The sequence below is a fragment of the Rhinopithecus roxellana genome, chromosome 5, assembly GCF_007565055.1.
Source record: "Rhinopithecus roxellana isolate Shanxi Qingling chromosome 5, ASM756505v1, whole genome shotgun sequence".
In the NCBI taxonomy this organism is placed as follows: Eukaryota; Metazoa; Chordata; class Mammalia; order Primates; family Cercopithecidae; genus Rhinopithecus; species Rhinopithecus roxellana.
Genome location: NC_044553.1, coordinates 11246979 through 11268750, shown reverse-complemented (window position 1 = coordinate 11268750; position 21772 = coordinate 11246979). Strand labels below are relative to the sequence as shown.

General features: G+C 44.7%; 1 protein-coding gene and 1 pseudogene across 2 annotated transcripts in view; both read left to right on the top strand.

The window, feature by feature from the left end:
- The first annotated feature begins 809 nt into the window (after nt 1-809).
- The window catches only part of GCH1 (GTP cyclohydrolase 1), a 52769-nt gene continuing 31806 nt past the window's right edge, over nt 810-21772 (top strand). For both annotated transcript variants that reach the window (XM_030931317.1, XM_010372043.2), the window contains exon 1: nt 810-1372. In XM_030931317.1, coding sequence (XP_030787177.1) covers nt 1030-1372 — 343 coding nt within the window. In that variant the 5' untranslated portion in view covers nt 810-1029. The remainder of the gene's footprint in view (nt 1373-21772) is intronic.
- LOC104669172 lies at nt 17583-20841 on the top strand (annotated as a pseudogene).

The window sequence follows — 21772 nt, the reverse complement described above, 5'->3', positions numbered from 1 at the left end:
AGGGAAAGAAGCTTTGCATGGAACTGTAAAACAACTGAGCACTAAATTTGCACAACTGCGTTTCTAGAAAATGCAAAGGGTTTTATAGAAATGAGGTCTTGCTATGTTTTCCAGGATGGACTCGAACTCCTGGCCTCAAGCGATCCTCCAGCCTCGGTCTCCGGAAGCGCTGGGTTTACAGGCGTGAGCCACCACCTGAAATGGATTTTAAGTGAAAGTCCTATCTTCGTTTGCAAATCAATTTTTCCAGGATCAAAGTTCTAGCAACCATAAATACTATCCTTCTAGACATAGGGACCCACATAAGGGCCACCTGATGTGACACTGGTCCCGACAGCGGTGCCACCTGGCCCCTAGGTGGCAGGTGCGTTTTTAACTAAACCCAAGAGTCTGAAGTCACATTATTCTCTTGCCTTGAAAGCTTAAGAGCTGGTTCCTAATCGGTGGCTAAACTCGGTCTCTCCAGGCAAGGCCACCTGTTTGCTGATCTTTCACTGGGCGAGGGGACCGGAGCCCTTCAATGCAGCGCCCTCTTGGCCTGCAGAGGGGGCGACTGGGAGCCCAGACAGTCTCTCCCACCGAGGTCCCAGCTGCTGGGCGCCTGCCTCTTTTCGGATTCGGCTCATTCCGCAATAAGCGGAGGGGTCCCGCCGGTTCCTAGGGGCCGGCGCCCTTTTCCTGCCCTCCCTGCGCTTCCGAACCCCTGTGGGCCTCTCCAGAGCCGCGACCCAGGCTGGGGACCCCGGGGGCGGGCGGCCGAGGGGCGGGGCGAGAGCCATGACGCAAGGCGGCGCCGGCCAATGCGAGCGCCTCGCGGCGCCGGCCGAGCCGCCGGGCCATAAAAAGGAGGCGCGACCGGGCTTTCCAGCCTGTGGCTGTCTCCGGCTCGGAGTGTGACCTAAACAGGTCGCGTACCTTCCTCAGGTGACTCCGGCCACAGCCCATTGTCCGCGGCCACCGGCAGAGTTTAGTCGCAGACCTCGAAGCGCGCCGGGGTACTTCCCGAACGGCAGCGGCTGCGGCGGGTCCATGGAGAAGGGCCCTGTGCGGGTCCCGGCGGAGAAGCCGCAGGGCGCCAGGTGCAGCAATGGGTTCTCCGAGCGGGATCCGCCGCGGCCTGGGCCCAGCAGGCCGGCGGAGAAGTCCACGCGGCCCGAGGCCAAGAGCGCGCAGCCCGCGGACGGCTGGAAGGGCGAGCGACCCCGCAGCGAGGAGGATAACGAGCTGAACCTCCCCAACCTGGCAGCCGCCTACTCGTCCATCCTGAGCTCACTAGGAGAGAACCCCCAGCGGCAAGGGCTGCTCAAGACGCCCTGGAGGGCGGCCTCGGCCATGCAATTCTTCACCAAGGGCTACCAGGAGACCATCTCAGGTCAGTGCGCCCGCGGGCTGCTCTGGCGTGCGGGCGGCGGGGGCGGTGCTTACAGGAAACGCACGGCGGCTCCAGGAAGTTTCCGGAGTTGCCTCACTCTTGGCGCAGGGAGCGGGGCGCTGTCACCTCCGAACCCGCCCTAGCCCGCCGCCCTGCTGAGGCCCTGCGTGGGGCACAGTCGGGGCGCCCTGGGTGGCAGCGACCTCTCAGCCCCAGGATTCGCTGCAGCCGCCTTTCAGGGGCCCTTCCCGCTTCCAGCGCGCAGCCCTCCTAGAGCGCCCCGGGTGGGCGTGGACGAGAGCCTGGAGCCCTCTAGCCTGAGCGCCCAGCGCTGGATTCTCGGGGCACCTGCGGTTCCAAACTTGCCCACGATAAGGATCACCTGGGCACTTACTGGGGCGACGGCTTCCTGGGTAGTTCCTTATTGAGAGCCCATTGTCGGGTGTATATCTGGATTGAAGCCTTGGCGCGATCCTTCCCCGCAGCCTCGGGGACCTCCACTCTCACTGATTTGCCAGGGGATCGGAGTCTTAGAGTTGTACTTTTCTTTTGTCCACCTCAAGTTTACTCCAGTTCAGGACATTTACAAAATTCGGCACAATTTTGAGCACGGGCTTCCCCGGAGTTTGAGGTGTGAGATTGATTGGGTGAGTTTGCTGCTGAAATCTGTTTCCTCCCCCCACCCCCAACCCCGCATTTTGGAGTGAAGCTACTCCCGGGTTCGGAGGGCTCCCTGGGTTCCAGGACTCAGTCTCATCCCCGCACCCTCCCACCCTAAAATAAAGCCGGATTGACCCGGTGCTGTTAGCATCTGAGGCGTGTCGGCTTTTCACCCAGAGGGTGGGGATGCAATCAGTGTGGGTAGGATGCAAGGTGGGGTGATGGAGAGTGGAAAATGGGGACTTTGCTGCCTGTTGGCTGGAGAAGCAGTGTTGGTCTATATTTAAAACAAAGCTTCTGGCTTCTACAGCTGGGACCAAAGACATTATTTTCCAGTCTACACCTTCCGTGTATCTTGGTGACATTTAGTTCTTTGGCCTAAGAAGCATTCTGCCATTCACTGTTTTCTGAAATAAAAACAGTGCGCTGGAAAGGCAATTTCCCTGCCCCAGTTATTTCTCTGAAGGAGTGTGGAGCGATTCCACCCAATAGACCCTGGGAAAAAGAAAGTTATTTTTTGCCCAGTCTTCCACACTCCAAAGGAAGGGTGGGAAATCAGAAGGCGAAAGAGGCGGGGCCCCAAAAGGAAATGATGCTGCACTCTAAAACCGGGAATGACTTACAGTTCTGTGTCCAAGTTCACTTTTTTTACCCCTCGATTGCAAAAGTTTGGAATCTCAGAAGCAATTTCAAAATGCAAAGACTGAAGAATAAACTTTCAGTTTTCTGTGGGTTCAGCTCTTTGGAGGTCTAGGGCTTTAAGTGTGTGTGTGTGTGTGTGTGTGTGTGTGTGTGTGTGTGTGATATTCCACAATGTAATGAAATGTCTTAAGGTCTTGCTCATTTTACCCCTTGCAGACGCAGAAAGTGGTTTACTCCACAGCATCGGCCAGGCTTTGGGAACCCTCCCCTAAGAGAATTCATAGGACAGTGTTTTGTAATCTAGCATGGATCTAATTACCCAAAGAGAGAGGGATTTCTGACCCTGAGATAGGTCACAGAATTACCTAAAGTGACTCACAGATTTACTTGAGAAATGGTTAGCAGAAATATCTCCTGAGTGAAGATTCATCTAAAGAGGATTAATGACTGCAAAGAACACATCATTCCACATTAGAAAACTGTTCTGGTTGGCCCAGCTCGGTGCTCACACCTGTAATCCCAGCACTTTGGGAAGCCGAGGTGGGCGAATCACCTGAGGTCAGGAGTTCAAGACCAGCCAGGCCAACATGGCGAAACCCGGTCTCTACTAAAAATACAAAAAAATTAGCTGGGCGTGGTAGCGGGCACCTGTAATCCCAGCTACTTGGGAGGCTGAGGCAGGAGAATCACTTGAACCTAGGAGGAGGAGGTTGCAGTGAGCCGAGATTGCACCACTGCATTCCAGCCTGGGCGACAGAGGGAGACTCTGTCTCAAAAACAAAAAACAAAAACAAAAACCTGTTCTGGTCAAGTGTTAGTGTTTAAAAAGTCCATGGGCCTGGCGCGGTGGCTCACACCTGTAATCCCAGCACTTTGGGAGGCCAAGGTGGGCAGATCACCTGAGGTCAGGAGTTTGAGACCAGCCTGGCCAACATGGGAAAACCCAGTCTCTACTAAAAATACAAAAATTAGTCGGGCATGGTGGCAGGTCCCTGTAATCCCAGCTACTCAGGAATTTGAGGCAGGAGAATCATTTGAACCTGGGAGGCAGAGGTTGCAGTGAGTCAAGATCGCACCATTGCACTCCAGCCTGAGCAACAAGAGCAAAACTCCATTTCAAAAAACAAAAAGTCCATGGATGTAGAGACAGAAAGCAGATTAGTAGTTGTGAGGGACTGGCGAGAAGAGGGAGATGGGTAGTGACTGTTTAACAAGTATGGAGCTTCCTTTTGGAGTCATGAAAATGTTCTGGAACTAGAGAGTGGTGATAGTTGCACAACATTGTGAATGCCACTGGATTGTAACTTCAAGATGGCTAAAAATGACCAATTTTATGTATATTTTACCACAATATAAAGACAGGTTTTGTGGCGTGCCTGCAGTCCCAGCTACTAGGGAGGCTGAGGCAGGAGGATAGTTGTTGCTCCGGAGAACAGCCTGGGCAACATGGGGAGACCCTGTCTCAGAAAAAAAAAGTCCATGGAGAGGACCATTTAAGATTATTATTATTTTTTTTATTTTCATGTTTTTGAGACAGGGTTTGGCTCTGCTGCCCAGGCTGGAGTGCAGTGGCGCTAATCTCGGCTCCCTGCAGCCTCAGCCTGCTGGACTCAAGTGATCCTCCCACCTTAGCCTCCTGAGTAGCTGGGACTATGGGCTTGTGCCACCATGCCTGGCTAATTTTTGTATTTTTGGTAGAGGTGGTTTTTTGCCATGTTGCCCAGGCTGGTCTCGAACTCCTGAGCTTAAGGGATCTCTGCCTGCCTTGGTCTCCCAGTGTTAGGATTGCAGGTATGAGCCACCATGCCAGGCCCATTTAAGATTATTGTAAGCCATTAATTGAATATAATCATGCATTACATCATGATGTTTCATTCAATGTGGTTTATAAGATTACAATGGAACTGAAAAATTCCCATTGTCTAGTGATGTCTTGATGATCCTCACCTGTGTAGGCCTAGACTAATGTGTTTATTTGTCTTAGTTTTTTCCTCTCCTCTCCCCCATGTCTTGGTTTTTAACAAAATTTAAAAATTAAGAAAATTGGGCCAGATGTGGTGGCTCACACCTGTAATCCCAGCGCTTTGGGAGACTGAGGTGGGCGGATTACTTGAGGTCAGGAGTTAGAGACCAGCCTGGCCAACATGTTGAAACCCCATCTCTACTAAATATATAAAAATTAGCTGGACATGGTGTCATATACCTATAGTCACAGCTATTTAAGGCTGGAGAATCACTTGAACCCAGAAGGTGGAGGTTGCAGTGAGCTGAGATTGCACCACTGCACTGAAGCCTCAGTAAAAAGAAAAAAAATTAAGAAAATTAAAAATAGAAAAAGGTATAGAATAAGGATATAAAATATTTTTCATAGCTGTGCAATGTGTTTTTGTTTTAAGCTGTTATTACAAAAGAGTCAAAGTTTTAAATACATTAAGCTGAAATTATTGAAGACAGAAAGTATGTTTAGTGTTGCCCAAGTGTACAGTGTTTATAAAGTTTACAGTAGTGTACAGTAATGTCCTAGGCCTTCACATTCACTTACCATGCATTCCTGACTCACCCAGAGCAACTTCCAGTTCTGCAAGCTTCTTTCATGGTAAGTGCCCTACACAGACATACCATCTTAAGTCTTTTCTACTATGTTTTTATTGTACCTTTTCTATGTTTAGTTGTCTTTCTAAAATTATTATTATTTGTATTTTAAAAATAGAGGCAGAGTCTAACTGTTTTGCCCAGACTGGTCTCGAACTCCTGGGCTCAAGTGATCCTCCCCTCTCCTCTCCTCATCTCCCAAAGTGCTGGGATTACAGGCGTGAGCTATCCCACCTGGCCTAGATCTCTTTAAGTACACAAATATCATTGTGTTACAGTTGTCTGCAGCATTCATTACAGTAACATGCTGTACAGGTTTGTAGCCTAGGAATAATAGGCTATATACCATGTAGCCTAGGTGTGTAGTAGGTGATCCCATCTACGTTTGTGTAAGCACTCTCTTCCTTCAATGTTTGTGATATGAAACTGCATTTTTCAAGTGTTTCTCAGAATGTATCCCCATTTATTAAGCAATGCATGACCATACTTTTTAATGGGTTAAAAGTTTTACGTGGATGGTCTTGGTTCATCTTCCAATTTTCAAGTAAACATTTATCTTAGCCCTATGACAAGGCAACTGAGGCAGAGAGGTTGGCACAAGCAGTAGAGCTGGTATTTGAATCCAGAGAGTCTGATGCAGAACTCGTAGCCACTTGCTTATAGTGCTACACAAAGAACTGAATCAGTGTACCTTTTCTATGTATTTCAAACTGTGAATTGGGTCAACAGCATTAAAAAAAAAAGTGGAGTAGCCAGGCGCGGTGGCTCACGCCTGTAATCCCAGCACTTTGGGAGGCCGCGGTGGGAGGCCGAAATCGGGAGTTTGAGACCAGCCTGACCAACATGGAGAAACCCTGTCTCTACTAAAAATACAAAAATTAGTTGGGCGTGGTGGTGCATGCCTGTAATCCCAGCTACTTGGGAGCTGAGGCAGGAGAATCACTTGAACCCAAGAGGCAGAAATTGCAGTGAGCCAAGATTGCGCCATTGCACTCCAACCTGGGCAATGAGCAAAACTCATTCTCAAAAAGAAATAAATAAATAAAAATTTTAAAAAAGTGGAGTAGAGGTTGGGCGCAGTGGCTCAAGCCTATAATCCCAGCACTTTGGGAGGCTGAGGCAGGCAAATCACAAGATCAAGAGATCGAGACCATCCTGGCCAACATGGTGAAACCCCGTCTCTACTAAAAATACAAACATTAGCTGGGTGTGGTGGTGCGTGCCTGTAGTCCCAGCTACTTGGGAGGCTGAGGCAGGAGAATCACTTGAACCCGGGAGCCGAGATTGTGCCACTGCACTCTAGCCTGGGTGACAGAGCAAGACTCCATCTCAACAAGAACAACAACAACAATAAAAAGAAAGTAGAATGGATAAGATCAGTCTATCACATACAGTAAGGATAAATGTTTTGATAAACTTCTATGTAGGTTTTACAGGTATAATTTTGTGTGTGTGCACTGACTCCAGATATAAAATGCATTTCTTACTGTAGGTTGTAGTCAAAAGTTTGAAAGCCTGTATCTAGGGGATCTAAGGATTTAATATTTCTTTTTTTTAAAGAGATATATAATTAAAGAGAAGACAGAGTAGTGAGAACAAGGATGATGCTGAAGTTAAAGAAATGAATCTGAAATGTGATGGTCTGGGTCTTGGACCAACCTGGATGGCAGGGAGAAGGAATGATACTGGTGGGAGATAGGAGTGAGTGGGAACCCACATCTTTAGGTACATAAACAATTCTACACAATCCCTTTTATTTCTTTAGAGAGTGTGAGTCAAGTGGCCACCATATATTGTTTTTGGATAGGAACATACTTCTCTGAAGGTTACTTTTCTGTGCTTGTAAACAAGATACAGGACTTTTAATCTTTTTATGTATCTGTATTCTGTATTTTAACTCCTGGTTAGTAATGTTAACTTAAGTGTTGTAAAATTTAGAATAAGTTGGCATTTTGCATTCTTCAAAATCCTGTTTTCCCCCCAGTTCCTCTTGTGTGGATTGATCCAAACTCCTGGCGTTCTGGGGAATTTGTTCAGTTTTCCCTACATTGCAGCATCTCTCCATGACTGCCTCCTTTTGTACCTTTTCCCTACTTTCCAGTGTGTACCTTACCGTGGGAACATCTGTGGTCATCTGTGACAGGGTTATACAGATTTCCTAGTACTGTTCACTACTGGACTGTAGCTCATGGGCTAGAAGGAGGGCTGGAGGAGATGCTATCGTCTCTCCCAGGAGCTGGCTGTCCTTTGAATGTACATCCCAAGCTGATCCTTGGACCAGCTCAGACCAGCTCATCTTGATCTATTTCTGTCCCATTTCAGTTTAGCTATATCCTAGTTCTCTTAAATATTCAAGGTTTTATCTTGGTGAGTTCTCTTTTGTATATAAGGTACCTTTCCTGAGTTTCCACTATTCTTTTATTCAGAACCTACACTTAGTTAAATTGGAGAGTCTGCTATTCTCTGAGGGCCTCAATCTTCATGCCCCTGTAACTGACCCTTCCAGGTATACATGGGAACAGCCTTTCAGACAGCATTATCTACCAAGGATTAAATGGGTATAAATTGTTCATCAGTTGTTTTTTATGAGTTTATGGGAATATGCAAGAGTCTTGACTCTCACATTTCTAGTTTAAAGTAGGTTTTATCTTGTCTGCCAAGACAGTTTTCATAAATCATGTTAACAATTCAAAATTTTGGGAAGCATGCATATAATCCAGCGTGAGAGATGGCACTGGAGGTGGCTGACTGCTTCCCTGTGAGGGCTGAGGAAGCACAGACACTGACAGTGAGTCATATCCCCACCTCAGCCATTTTCACTGAAAGATTATGTCTATTCGCTAAAGATAATGGGAGACAATTAGATACTTTGTTTATACAAAAATGCATCTTAGACACTTCATACTGAAATGTAGCAGTCACAAAAGGTTTTTCTTTTTGAATCACAAACCTCTCCGATTTATTAAATTAGACTGCTGTGGTGAACTAAGAATTTTAACAACTTCTAAGATGTGAAGGGAAACAATAACGTAAATTATTTACTGTTCTCCCCTATATCATGGGTGAAAGGTGAGTTTATGTTCCAAGTTTTAAAGTATGCTATAAAATTGTTCATCTGATTAAGAGGTACTATTTTAGATGTGTAGCTCATTCAAATTTTGATCCATTAATAATTTTTGTGTTTGGTTTGTTAATGAACACTTGTATAGGACTTAGTTGTGTTCATTGCCAGAAAGAGCACTGTGAATAAAGAAGAAAAAAATAACAAGGCACTTGACATATTATATAATTGGAATTTTGGACATGTCTAAGTGGAATAAAACAGTTAGGAAGTTACTGAGAAAGGGGGAGAAAAGCCAATCCTAATAGTTTCTTTTAAAATTGATTATCTATAAACAATTTTTCTGACACGGGAGGAAAAATCAATATACATAACTTCACTATGGCAAGCAAAGCCATCAGGTTGATACTTGCACTAGATTTCCAGGGCTGCTATCACACAGTACCACAAACTAGGTGGTTTAAATGACAGAAATAAACAGTCTCATGGTTCTAGAGACTAAAGTTCCAAAATCAAGGGGTCAGCAGAACCATACTCATTCCAGAACCTGTAGTAAGGGAGGCTGTCCTTGCCTCTTCCCAGCTTCTGGTGGTGGCTGTCAGTTGATGGTGTTCCTTGGTTTGAGCTGCGTCACTCCAATTGCTGCCTCTGTCAGTGTCCACATTTTTGTTTTGTCTTATAAGGATGTCAGTCATATGAGGGAGGGTCCGCTTTACTCCAGTATGCGTGTGTTTGTTTAGCTAATTACATCTGCAACAACCCTATTTCCAAGTAAAGTCACATGCTAAGATACCTGGGGTTTAGGACTTCAGCATATCTTTTTTGGTGGATGGCACAATTCAACTTGTATTAGTACTAAACACTATTATTTAAAAAATTACTAGGAATTTTACTATAATTTCATTGAACATCAAGTACCAGACACTTCAATGAATGCTGGGAATGCAGGATAAGCAAAACCAGGTATAGTTCCTGCCTTCATGGAACTTACAGTGTAGCAGATAGAATCACAAATAGAAATGTGATTCTATCTGCTACACTGTAAGTTGTAGCAGTTGAAATAGATAGAAATGTGATTCTATCTGCTACACTGTAAGTTGAAATAGAAATGTGTTGTGAGATTGAGAAGTGTGATGATAAACAAAAACACAGCTCAGTAAGAGCACTTGGCATACGAACTTGACCAATGCTGGGAGATGGGAGCACGAATGGGTGAAGCGATGCTTGAGCCGACTGATGTCTGAGTAACAAATACTGCTGATTGCTTACTTTGTGCTAAACAGTGAGTTTTTACATGTATCACCTCATTTGATCTTCACAGTAGCACGATGGGGTAGGCAATATTATTCCCATTTTATATGTAAGGAAATTGGGGGACAGAGAGAACTTTCCCAAGACTGTGTCTTGAAAGTGGCGGAGCTGAGAGGATGATATAGAATGAGAATCATTGTAATCTCTGACAGTCGATTTAATTTTGATATAATATTTTACTAATTTATTTGAATCCTTTCTCCCTTCTTCCCTACCTATCCCTGCTTTTGTATTTTCTCTGCTGTTTGCTTTGTCCACCTCTAGAAACCCTTCTATGCCTGGGCATTCCCCACCTGACTCATTTGCCAGTGATTTCTATGTGGGGACTAATTTCAGTCTAGTATTTGGTTGAGTAGACAGCAGTGTTAAAACTCACCAGGAGAGGGCAACTGTCTAATCATTGGATCCCAGATTATGAATCCTGGATTATGTGAACAATTCTCAGTTCCAGGTTATGCAAAAATTAGCTAGAGTCTATAGTAATTAGATTGGGAGATAATTTGTGTTGGGTTATGCAAAGAGTATCTGAACCAAGTTAAATCTGTTATACTCAAGGCCAAGAGGACATTCATTTACTAGAATTTTATTCTATTGGAGCCCATTAGTAGCAATATTGATTTATTTGGAGGCAGGGTCTTGCTCTGTCACCCAGGCTGGAGTGCAGTGGCATGATCTCAGCTCACTGAAACCTCTGCCTCCCAGGTTCAAGTGATTCCCCTGCCTCAGCCTCCCGAGTAGCTGGGATTACAGGTGCCCACCACCATGCCTGGCTAATTTTTGTATTTTTAGCAGAGACAGAGTTTCACCATGTTAGCCAGGCTGGTCTCGAAGTCCTGACCTCAAGTGATTGGCCTGCCTCCACCTCCTAGGGTGCTGGGATTACAGGCATGAGCCACTGCAACTGGCCGGAAACATACAGTATTTGTCCTTCATGTCTGGCTTATTTTACTTTGCAAAATGTCTTCATCCACATTAAAAACATCAATTTTTTTTTTTTTTTTTTTTGAGATAGAGTCTTGCTCTTCCGCCCAGACTGGGGTGAAGTGGTGCGATATCAGCTCACTGCAACCTCCGTCCCCTGGGTTCAAGTGATTCTCCTGCCTCAGCCTCCTGAGTAGCTGGGATTACAGGTGCCCACCACCATGCCTGGCTAATTTTTGTGTTTTTAGTAGAGACTGGGTTTCACCATGTTGGCCAGACTAGTCTTGAACTCCTGACTTCAGGTGATTCGCCCGTCTCTGCCTCTCAAAGTGTTGGGATTACAGGTGTGAGCCACTGCGTCAGTAACTCATTCTGTACAATGTTGTATATTCTCAACACATATAATATTTTAATTTCCTTATTTCAAGAAATCCTTAGAATTGAAGATACAGTAGTCCCCCTTATCCTTGGGGATCTATTCCAAGACCCCCAGTGGATGCCTGAAACTGAGGATAGTACCAAACCAGATTGCCATTATTCAGAGTAAATTTCTGTTTGTGTCTTCAACCCACAAATTTCATGTCTTTTGCATCTTAACTAAACACTCACCATGCACTGCGGCCATAGCTTTTGCAGTTTGAAGTACAACAACAATACTAGCATGAATTTTTTTTTTCCTCCTTCACAGTTTCACAGATAGAAGATTTCTTCTTTTTTTTTTTTTTTTTTTTTTGAGACGGAGTCTCGCTCTGCCGCCCAGGCTGGAGTGCAGTGGCCGGATCTCAGCTCACTGCAAGCTCCGCCTCCCGGGTTCACGCCATTCTCCTGCCTCAGCCTCCCGAGTAGCTGGGACTACAGGCGCCCGCCACGTCGCCCGGCTAGTTTTTTGTATTTTTAGTAGAGACGGGGTTTCACCATGTTAGCCAGGATGGTCTCGATCTCCTGACCTCGTGATCCACCCGTCTCGGCCTCCCAAAGTGCTGGGATTACAGGCTTGAGCCACCGCGTCCCGGCCAAGATTTCTTCTTAATATAGGTATAGCAACCTCAGCATAATGATTTTGTTCATTAATAAACTGAGAACTTTAATTTTTTTCACTTGAAGGAAACATGGCTTCTCTTTGGCATATCTGAATTGCCAGCATCACTGCTCTTGTGGTTTGGGGCCATTGTTAAGTAAAATAAGGGTTAGTTGAAAACAAGCACTGCAAAACTGAAGGTTGATTTGATCACTGAGATGGATACTAAGTGACTATCAGGCAGATAGCATAGACAATGTGGATGCGCTGGACAAAGGATTAATTCATGTTCTGGGCAGAGGGGCTGGAGATTTCATCACAGTACTCAGAGTAGTGTGCATTTTAAAACTTATGAATTGTTGGTTGGATGCGGTGGCTCACGCCTGCAGTTCCAGCACTTTGGGAGGCCGAGGCAGGCCACTAACTTGAGCTCAGGAGTTGGAGACCAGTCTGACCAACATGGCCAAACCTCATCTCTACAAAATATACAAAAATTAAGCGGGCATGGTGGCACGTGCCTGTAATCCCAGGTACTTGGGAGGCTGAGGCACGAGAATCACTTGAACCCGGGGAGATGGAGGTTGCAGTGAACTGAGATTGCACTACTGCATTCCAGCCTGGGTGACAGAGCGAGACTCTGTTTTAAAAAAAAAAAAAAAAAGTACCAAGCATGATGGCTTCTGCCTGTAATCCCAGCACTTTGGGGGACCAAGGCAGGCATATCATTTGAGGTCAGGAGTTCGAGACCAGGCTGGCCAACATGGCGAAACCCCCATCTCTACTAAAAATACAAAAAAATTTGCTGGGCATGGTGGCACACACCTGTAATCCCAGGTACTAGGGAGGCTGAGGTAGGAGAAACACTTGAACTTGGGAGACAGAGGTTGCAGTGAGCCGAGATTGTGCTGCTACACTCCAGCCTGGATGACAGAGTGAGACTCTGTCTCAAAAAGAAAACAAAAACAACCAAAAAACCTTATGAATTGTCTATTTCTGGAATTTTTCATTTAATATTTTCAGACCATGTTTGACCAAGGGTAACTGAAACTGTGAAAAGTGGAACTGTAGATGGTCTCTATGAGTGGTCACTGTTAAAGGGGAAACAAAGATGATTGGCCTGATCTTGGCCTTCAAGGAGTAAAGGGGTTCTATATAGTCAGAGGGAGGCTGGGTGTTTCTGGTAGAGAGACAGGAAAGTCCAGATGTTATGGAGAAAGTAGCTTTTGAGTTGAACTTAGAAAGAAATTCATTTTGAGTTTTTTTGGGTTGTTTGTTTTTTGCAGAACGTGCCCATGCTGGTTTAGAGATTATGGTCTCAGTGTTTTCCAGTAAAAGGAATACACTAACATTCATAGTTATCTATACCAGAGTTAAAATTCAATGGAGTTTTCAAGGCAATTAGATTTATTGTAAACTTTTAAAAGATCAATATTAATGGTATTAGGGCCAGCTCCTTTATCTGATATCTTTAAAGTTCATTCTGGTCTTAGTCAACCCTTTTAATGAATTTTAACCTGACACATATTGTTACTTCGTCTAGTCTTTATAACCTGGTTATTTGTTTTATCTGCAATTATTCCTTCTCTTGAATCCCCTTGGCTACTCATGCTCACAAAGTCCTGACCCGTGTACCACCTGAATATTTCTAGAATCTCAGTTGGTCATCTTTCACTTAAATTACAATAACCTCTTAACTGGCCACCTTGCCTCCTTGCTTGTCCTGCTCTGATCCATTCATGCCAAAGTGATTTTTCTAAAATCGAATAAATTTTTTGCTTGCAAAAACACTTGGCTGATTTTCTGTTGTCTTTTCTCACCATTGCTGTAAGGTTTTGTTGTGTTGTAGCCTCTTGCTACATTTTTTGGCATTTTTTTCTTATCTTCCATTGCATTTCCTCAGATGGGGCAGTTTAGTATTGTAGTTTAGTGCACAGTTAATCTGAGAAACCGCTCTGTCTCATTTCCTTACTGGAGCTGGAGACCCAGGTGAAGGTCCTGAGGTTTGTTCTTTTGCAATGTTTGGTCTTTATTATCTCCCTCCTCTAATTTATTTTACTGTTCTTTTTATTTTTGGTTGGCAACCATGGGGAGGTGGCTGCTGCCTCTTGCTTATCAACAACTATTGCTTATGGAGATTTCTGTGAACAAGCAGCCAGGGTTAGGTGAGGAAATTGACCGTGACTGAGTTGTGGGTGAATTTTTCGAGGTCCAGTTGGTCCACATGTTTGTGATATGCAGTCCCAAGAGGCCATGACTCTTCCTGTGAAGTGTGATGTGTTTTATGTATCACACATTAGTTTTTATTTGTCCTAAGTAGGAATCAGAACTCAGTTCAATAGAGGCCATTGGCAAACATCCCAAACAAGGAATCTCTCACTAAAATAGCGTAAAATATAATTATACCTGTGTGGTCTAGGCATTTGTGGTACAGTGTTCATTAGCAGCGATGAAAGGCTGTGCATGCCTGGAGTTCAGACGAGAGGCTTTAACTCAGTGAGGATGGTGCTCGTCTCCTAGTTGACTTTAAGGGATAGCTGCTGTGGATCATACCCCTCTAACTGACCCCACTTTTTATCACATGGGCAGCCCTGGAGGTATGCCTCTCTGATGGCCCATCAAAAACAATCTGCCCTTCAGCTTCAAGGAGCAGTTTGCTGACAGCCTCCAGCTGTTAGTGCTGTCAGGCTTTGCCTCCATGGAGGCCATACTTATCCCATGCTGCGTGTCCTTTCATTTTGGTATCATCTCTTTCTCCCCTTCTATCCCTTCTCCACCACAGTAAACAGCTTTTTGAGGGCTGGGGCTATTTACAAGTGAAGTCATTTATAAAAAGGAGATGCACATCTTTCAGCTTCATATTTAGCGTGTTGGAAATTCTGTTCACTGATCTAATTCTGAAATCTCCTTGATATTTCTTAAACTAGTTTAGTATAGGCCGGGCGCGGTGGCTCACGCCTGTAATCCCAGCACTTTGGGAGGCCAAAGAGGGTGGATCACGAGGTCAGGAGATCGAGACCATTCTGGCTAACACGGTGAAACCCTGTCTCTACTAAAAATACAAAAAAAAAAAAAAAAAAAAAAAAAAAAATTAGCTGGGCGTGGTGGCGGGCACCTGTAGTCCCAGCTACTCGGGAGGCAGAGGCAGGAGAATGGCGTGAAGCCAGGAGGCAGAGCTTGCAGTGTGCGGAGATCATGCCACTGCACTCCAACCTGGGCGACAGAGTGAGACTCTGTCTCAGAAAAAAAAAAAAGAAAACTAGTTTAGTATGTCAACAAAACTTTGTCCTGCTGTAATGGGAGGAACAGCTAGCCTGGGCTAGTCATAGCATCCACATCCATGCTAACTGGTTTATGAACTCAGGTAGGTGAGTCACTTGACTATTCTGGGTCTGGTCTGAAGGGAGAGGCAGTAGGACTAGGAGTTAAATTGTCATGCCCAGGCCTCTGAGCATGGGTGGGCCTGTCAGAATTGTCATTGCTCATTCTGTTGACTTCCAGCAGCTGATAGCAAGGCCCTAGGAAGCTCTTCAGCCTCCTTTCCTTGCTCGAGGTGCTGTTTTCCCTTGAAATGTTCAAGCCCTGCAAATCGTTTCTATAGTAACAGGTCTCTTTTTTCTTAGGATGCAGATTTTTGAAAAGGTTTCGTATCTAAATGTTCTTGGGATCTGTGGTCTTCCTACCTGTATGTAGCTCCTTTGATTAGATAGAGCCTTTATTTAAAGACTTTTTCCCTCAAGAATGTTATTGCTTCTACCAAAAATACAAAGTACCTGTCTACTAAAAATACAAAAAAAAAAAAAAAAAAAAAAATTAGCTGAGCGTGGTGGTGGGCACCTGTAGTCCCAGCTACTCGGGTTAGTTTTACTAGTGCTTGAAGTTTTAGTTTATTATTAAAGCTTCATATAAACTAGAAAAGGAGTGGTTAGGTAGAATAGTAATACCAAAAAAACTAATATTCCCTGTTAGTATCATGTATTTGTAAACTTTAATTTTTTATTATGTAAAACCTTCAAACATAAAAGTAGTCAAAATTATATAGTGGACATCTATATACTTACCACCTAGATTGAAAACTAACATTCTGCCATATTGGTGTAGTTTATTCTTTTACTGATAGTAAATCAGAAACATGTATTTAGAGGTGAAACGTCACCCTAAAAAGTATTCTTCTTAATGATTTACACCATCCTTAGTAAAATTAACTATTAATTCCTTCATATCATCTAATACCTAATATAGATTCACATTTCCCCAGGTGTCTCAAATGTCTTTTACTAATGATTTTTTCCAACAAGGACCCACTAAGGTCCATACATTTGCATTTGATTATTATGTTTTAATCTGGAATAGCGCCTACTAACCCCAACCCCTGCCACTGCTTTATCAGAGAGGTCAGTTCTCCTGTAAGATATTCCACCTTTGTGATTTGTATGATTTTTTGTTTGTTTTCATTTAACTTCTATATTTCTCATATTCCTGGTAACTGCAAGTCAGGTCTAAAGACCTCACTAAATTCCTGGAAAACATTTTTAGCAGGAATGCTGTGTACTTCATGCACTGTCACAACTGGGAGGCATAAGTATTTGGATCTTGAAGATTTAAAGACTTCTAATTGGTTTTTTTCTTTTTCTTTTTCTTTTTTTTTTGAGATAGAGTCTCGCTCTGTCACCCAGGCTGGAGTGCAGTGGCGCAATCTTGGCTCACTGCAAGCTCCACCTCCCGGGTTCACGCCATTCTCCTGCCTCAGTCTCCCAAGTAGCTGGGACTACAGGCGCCCGCCACCATGCCTGGCTAATTTTTTGTATTTTTTAGTAGAGATGGTGTTTCACCGTGTTAGCCAGGATGGTCTCAATCTCCTGACCTCGTGATCCACCCGCCTGAGCCTCCCAAAGTGCTGGGATTACAGGTGTGAGCCACCGCGCCTGGCCCTAATTGGTTTTTAAAAGCACTGTTTCACTGGTTTTCTAGGATAAGCTTCTCTAGAGAAGTTCCTTTTTTAAAAATGCTTTATTAGTTTGAAGATTTAATGGGATTTTCCTTTCCCCTGAAATTCTTCCAGTTTGATTTCAAAAAGTAAAGGTCAGCATAGCATTAAATTTCTGAATTTTCCCTCATATAAGCCAAATAAATAGTTGGTGAAACAGTGTTTTGTGAGCCATGTGCACTACCTTGGTTCTGGCAGTGTCTGGGCATTAGACCACTCTTTCTGATCTGCTCTCCTGGCTGACAGTTAGGTTTGGCCCTTTCCTCTCCTTCAACCCCTGTGTTTATAATGGATTTTTCTTTTCTTTTAAAAAATCAGATTTGCTGTCTTTTGCTGTCATCATCTCTGGGCTTTGTCACCACATGGCTGACTTCAACCTACAGTAACCCCTGATGCATGTTTCCTGAAGGGGACCTCTCCTCTTCAGTCCACGCTTCTAGTAGTTGAGTTCAGCCCAAGATTAAGGCGCTCTGGTCTGGAGTCAGAAGATGGGTCAAAATCTAGCTCTCCCACCAGCTGGTTGGCTCTTCTTCAGGAGTCAGCTGGTGTTTCCAAATGATAGTATCCATGTCTTCATCTGTAAAGTGGGGAAAATAACTGGTTTTGTTTGTTTGTTTGTTTGTTTGTTTAGACAGTTTCACTCTGTCACCCAGGCTGGAATGCAGTGGCATGATCTTGGCTCACTGCAAGCTCTGCCTCCCAGGTTCACACCATTCCCCTGCCTCAGCCTCCCGAGTAGCTGGGACTACAGGCGTCTGCACCGCAACCAGCTAAATTTTTGTATTTTTAGTAGAGACAGGGTTTCACCATGTTAGCCAGGATGGTCTCAATCTCCTGACCTCGTGATCCACCCACCTCAGCCTCCCAAAGTACTGGGATTACAGGCGTGAGCCTCCACGCCTGGCCTATAACCGGTTTTGACTAATGCAAGCTGTGGTAGGGCTTGAAAGAAATCACAAATTAAATGTAAAATTTAATTTGAAAAATGCTGTCCAAGCAGGAACTCACATCCAGTAACAAAATGGATGGAGACCAGAAATCCAGATGTTTATGCCCAGGAAAAGCAGAATTTTATCGAGCACTTCTCCCAGATTGTCAGGGTGCTGACTGAGGATGAGATGGGGCACCCAGAGACAGGAGATTCTATTACCTGGCTCAAAGAGATCCTGGAGTACACTGCCACTGGAGACAAGTACCACTAGGGTTTGACGATGCTACTAGCATTCCAGGAGCTGGCAGAGCCCAGGAAACAGGATGGTGATAGTCTCCAGCAGGTCCTGCCTGGGCTGTTTTGTGAACTGCTGCAAGCTTGCCCTTTTTTTTTTTTTTAGATGGAGCCTTGCTCTGTCACCCAGGATGGAGTGCAGTGGCACTATCTCAGCTCATTGCAACTTCCACCTCCTGGGTTCAAGTGATTCTTGTGCCTCAGCCTCCTGAGTAGCCAGGACTACAGGCGCATTCCACCTTACCTAGCTAAGTTTTGTATTTTTGGTAGCAATGGTGTTTCGCCATGTTGGCCAGGCTGACCTCGAACTCCTGACCTCAGGTGATCCCCCGCCTTGGCCTCCCAAAGTGCTGGGATTACAGGTGTGAGCCACCGCGTCTTGTGCTGCAAGCTTTCTTCCTGGTGGCAGATGACATCATGGATTCATCCCTCACCTGCTGGGGGTGTATCTGCTTATATCAGAAGCCAGCTGTAGGTTTGGATGCCATCAATGATGCTATGCTTCCGGAAGCATGTATCTATCACCTGTTGAAGCTCTGTTGCTGAGAGCAGTCCCATTACCTGAATCTGATAAAGCACTCCTTGCAGAGTTCCTGTTAGACAGAGATTAGGCAGACCCTGGACCTCACTACAGCCCCCCAGGGCAATGTGGATCTTGACTGATTCACTGAAAAGAGGTACAAATCTACTGTCAAGTATAAGACAGCTTTCTACTTCTTCTACCATCCTGAAGCTGCAGTCATGTCTATGGCAGTTGTCAGTGAGGGGAAGGAACAGGCCAATGGAAGATCCTGCTGGAGTTGGGAGTTCTTTCAGATTCAGTATGATTACCTTGACCTTTTTGGGGACCCTACTGTCACCACTGGCAGAGTTTGTACTGACATCCAGGACAACAAATGACAACAAATGCAGCTGACTGGTGGTTTAGTGTCTGCAATGGGCCACTCCGGAACAGCACCAGATCCTGCAGAAGAATTACAGGGAGGAGGCACTATATGAGGAGCTGGATCTGCTGGCCATGTTCTTGCAGTATGTGGAAGATGGTTAAAACTACCTTATGGGTCTCATCGAGCAGTGTGTTGCACCACTGCCCCCAGCCACCTTCCTGGGGCTAGCGTGCAAAATCTCCAAGCAACTGCAAGGCAGAGAGAGGAGGCTGTCGATAAATTACTGTGTAATCTTTTTTTTTTTTTTTTTTTTTTTAAAACAGAGTTTCACTCTCGTTGCCCAGGCTGGAGTGCAATGGCACAGTCTCAGCTCACTGCCATCTCTGCCTTCTGGGTTCAAGCGATTCTCCTGCCTCAGCCTCCCAAGTAGCTGGGATTACAGGTGCCCGCCACTATGCCCGGCTAATTTTTGTATTTTTAGTAGAGATGGGGTTTCACCATGTTGGCCAGGCTGGTCTTGAATTCCTGACCTCAAATGATATGTCCACCTTGGCCTCCCAAAGTGCTGGGATTACAGGCGTGAGCCACTGCGCCTGGCCTACTGTGTAATCTTACAAAAAAAGAAAAAAAGATAAAATGCTCTAAAACAGAAGGGAATCTGGTTTCTGTTTCACGCATAGACACACACAGGCTTTTTTCCTTTTGCTGTTTCCCACTTCCGTATCTTATATGGTACTTCTCTTCCTTTCTCTTTCTAGGAAACTCCCTCCACCTTTCCTCCTACTCAACCTTTAGGCCTGGGTAAAATTTTAATCTTCAATACAATCATATTGTTTTCTCTCAGCCCACAAGTTTTCCTTTATGTGAACTATCAGTTTTACAATTTAACCTGTAGTCATTCTCCAAATATTTTTACACCGAGGCCTCTTATTTCTGCAGATCTCAAGTTGCTTGAAGTCATGGTTTCATAGATTTATTTTCAGCTCAGAACTATGAAAACTTTATTGTATTACCCTGGACATTGATTTCTAATGAGTTGACTGTAGGATGCAACTGGTTTCTTAAGTGGGGTATAATTTTCTAGGATGTGGATACAACTTTCTGATGTGAGGTCCTCACAAATTTTTAAAATTTGCTCCAGCAAAAAGTAAAGGTGAGTCCTCTACCTGCTTCCTTCCTGCCTCACCTTCTTTAGGTGGAGTTGGCTCCAGTTTCCTTCTTGTCTCTGCCTCCACCCTACCCCTGCCCCAGGCCTCATAGTGTTCCACAGGAATGACGTGGTGACTATAGGGAGGGTTATAGTGAGGAATTGCCCACTCTTTGGCCTTGCTAAACAGCAAATTTGGGCTAGCAGTGGGTCTGTTTTCTTTCTTTTCTTTTCTTTTTAGTCGGAGTCTCAATCTGTCACCCAGGCTAGAGTGCAGTGGCACAATCTTGGCTCATTGCAAACTCCGCCTCTTGGGTTCAAGCGATTCACCTGCCTCAGCCTACCAAGTAACTGGGATTACAGGCACGGGCGTGCCACTGCGCCCGGCTAAGTTTTGTATTTTTAGTAGAGATGGGGTTTCACCATGTTGGCCAGGCTGGTCTCGAATTGCTGACCTCATGATCCACCTGCCTTGGCCTCCCAAAGTGCTGGGATTACAGGTGTGAGCCACCACGCCCAGCCAGCAGTGGGTCTGTTTGCAACCCTCATGTACCCTCAGCTTTCAAGCCTGTGTGCTCCCACCCCAGCCAGTCATCAGAATCACTTAGATTTCAAAAAGGCTTATCCTGGGTCCATCCCTACACATAGTAAATCAGATTTTTCCTGGGTGGCTTGGGACGCTGTATTTTCCAAAGCTCCTTATGATTGGCTGTATTTGGGAACCACTGTTCTGAAGGATGATCCCTTATGTCTTCATCTGTCACTAATGATAGTGGCTTGCACACTCTGATGGTACTTACTTGGATGGGATTACAGATGGTTCCATAACATCCATCTGTATGAAATCTCGTGGTACAAATGAATGTAGGATGATAAGGGATGAGCCTATTAGAGGCTTTTGAAGCAAATGGATAGTTTAATCAGATTGGTGTGTTTTTTTCTTTAGAACTGCTGTGAACCAGACCTTGTTATCACCATCTGTTTTGTAAATTCCATTTTCAGTTTAACAGCTGGATTGTGAAAGATATACAAAATTATCCAGTTAAAAAACTAAATTTGGCAAGTGTGTGTGGTGTTTTTAAAAATGACTCCTTGAATACACTGTTTTGATTCCTTAGACAGTTTCTAAGGCTCTAATTTTGGTCTACCAGAAATATTCAGAGTAGTAAACTGAGACCAGAAAGGCAAGTTATTTGGCTTGGATAACTTTGAGAGTTAATAATGTACATGATTGGCAGCTTTCAGTTTTATCCAGGAATAAATCTAAACAGTTTAAAACAGGTACTTTCCCCTTACCTCAGTGCAGAGAGGCCCTGGCCACTGCCATGCACATCTCAGACGCTGAGCAGTGGGGCAGAAGGGTAACTTGTAATTTGGCATCAATGTCCAACACCCTTGAGCTATGCAAATCAGGAACCTGGGAGTCATGTTAAGCATCCTTTTAACTGAGGACACGGAAGCCCAGGTCACACAATCTGTGCAAAGCTTGCACTAGAACCTGGGTCTCTGGACTCTTATTCATTCCTTCTATTTACCATTCTACTTCTTGAACCACCGTGCCTGCGGTTCCCCAAGAGCCAGTAAAGTAATTGCAGCTGGGTGGACAGATTATATGTGCTTTCACTTTCTCATTTCATTATTTCTACATCTTACCAATAAACTTCCATGTATATTACCGTTGTAATGAGGAGCAAAATGTTAGTAAAGATAACTTTATATGTGAAAACTTGAACTCTTACCAAGAAACGTAGTGTTCGTGACAAGGCTGCCTGAGAGGATGAGAATAGCTCATCAGCACTGGGTTGGCTGAAGGAAACATGCATGTCAGTACTATTTTGAGGGCAGCTGAGAACATCTATTTCAATAGCTTTGGCTATATTTTAATAGCTAAGAGCAACATATGAATTTGTCTCTGCCAAAGATGAAGGGAGTGAAAATTTCCAAAATAACCA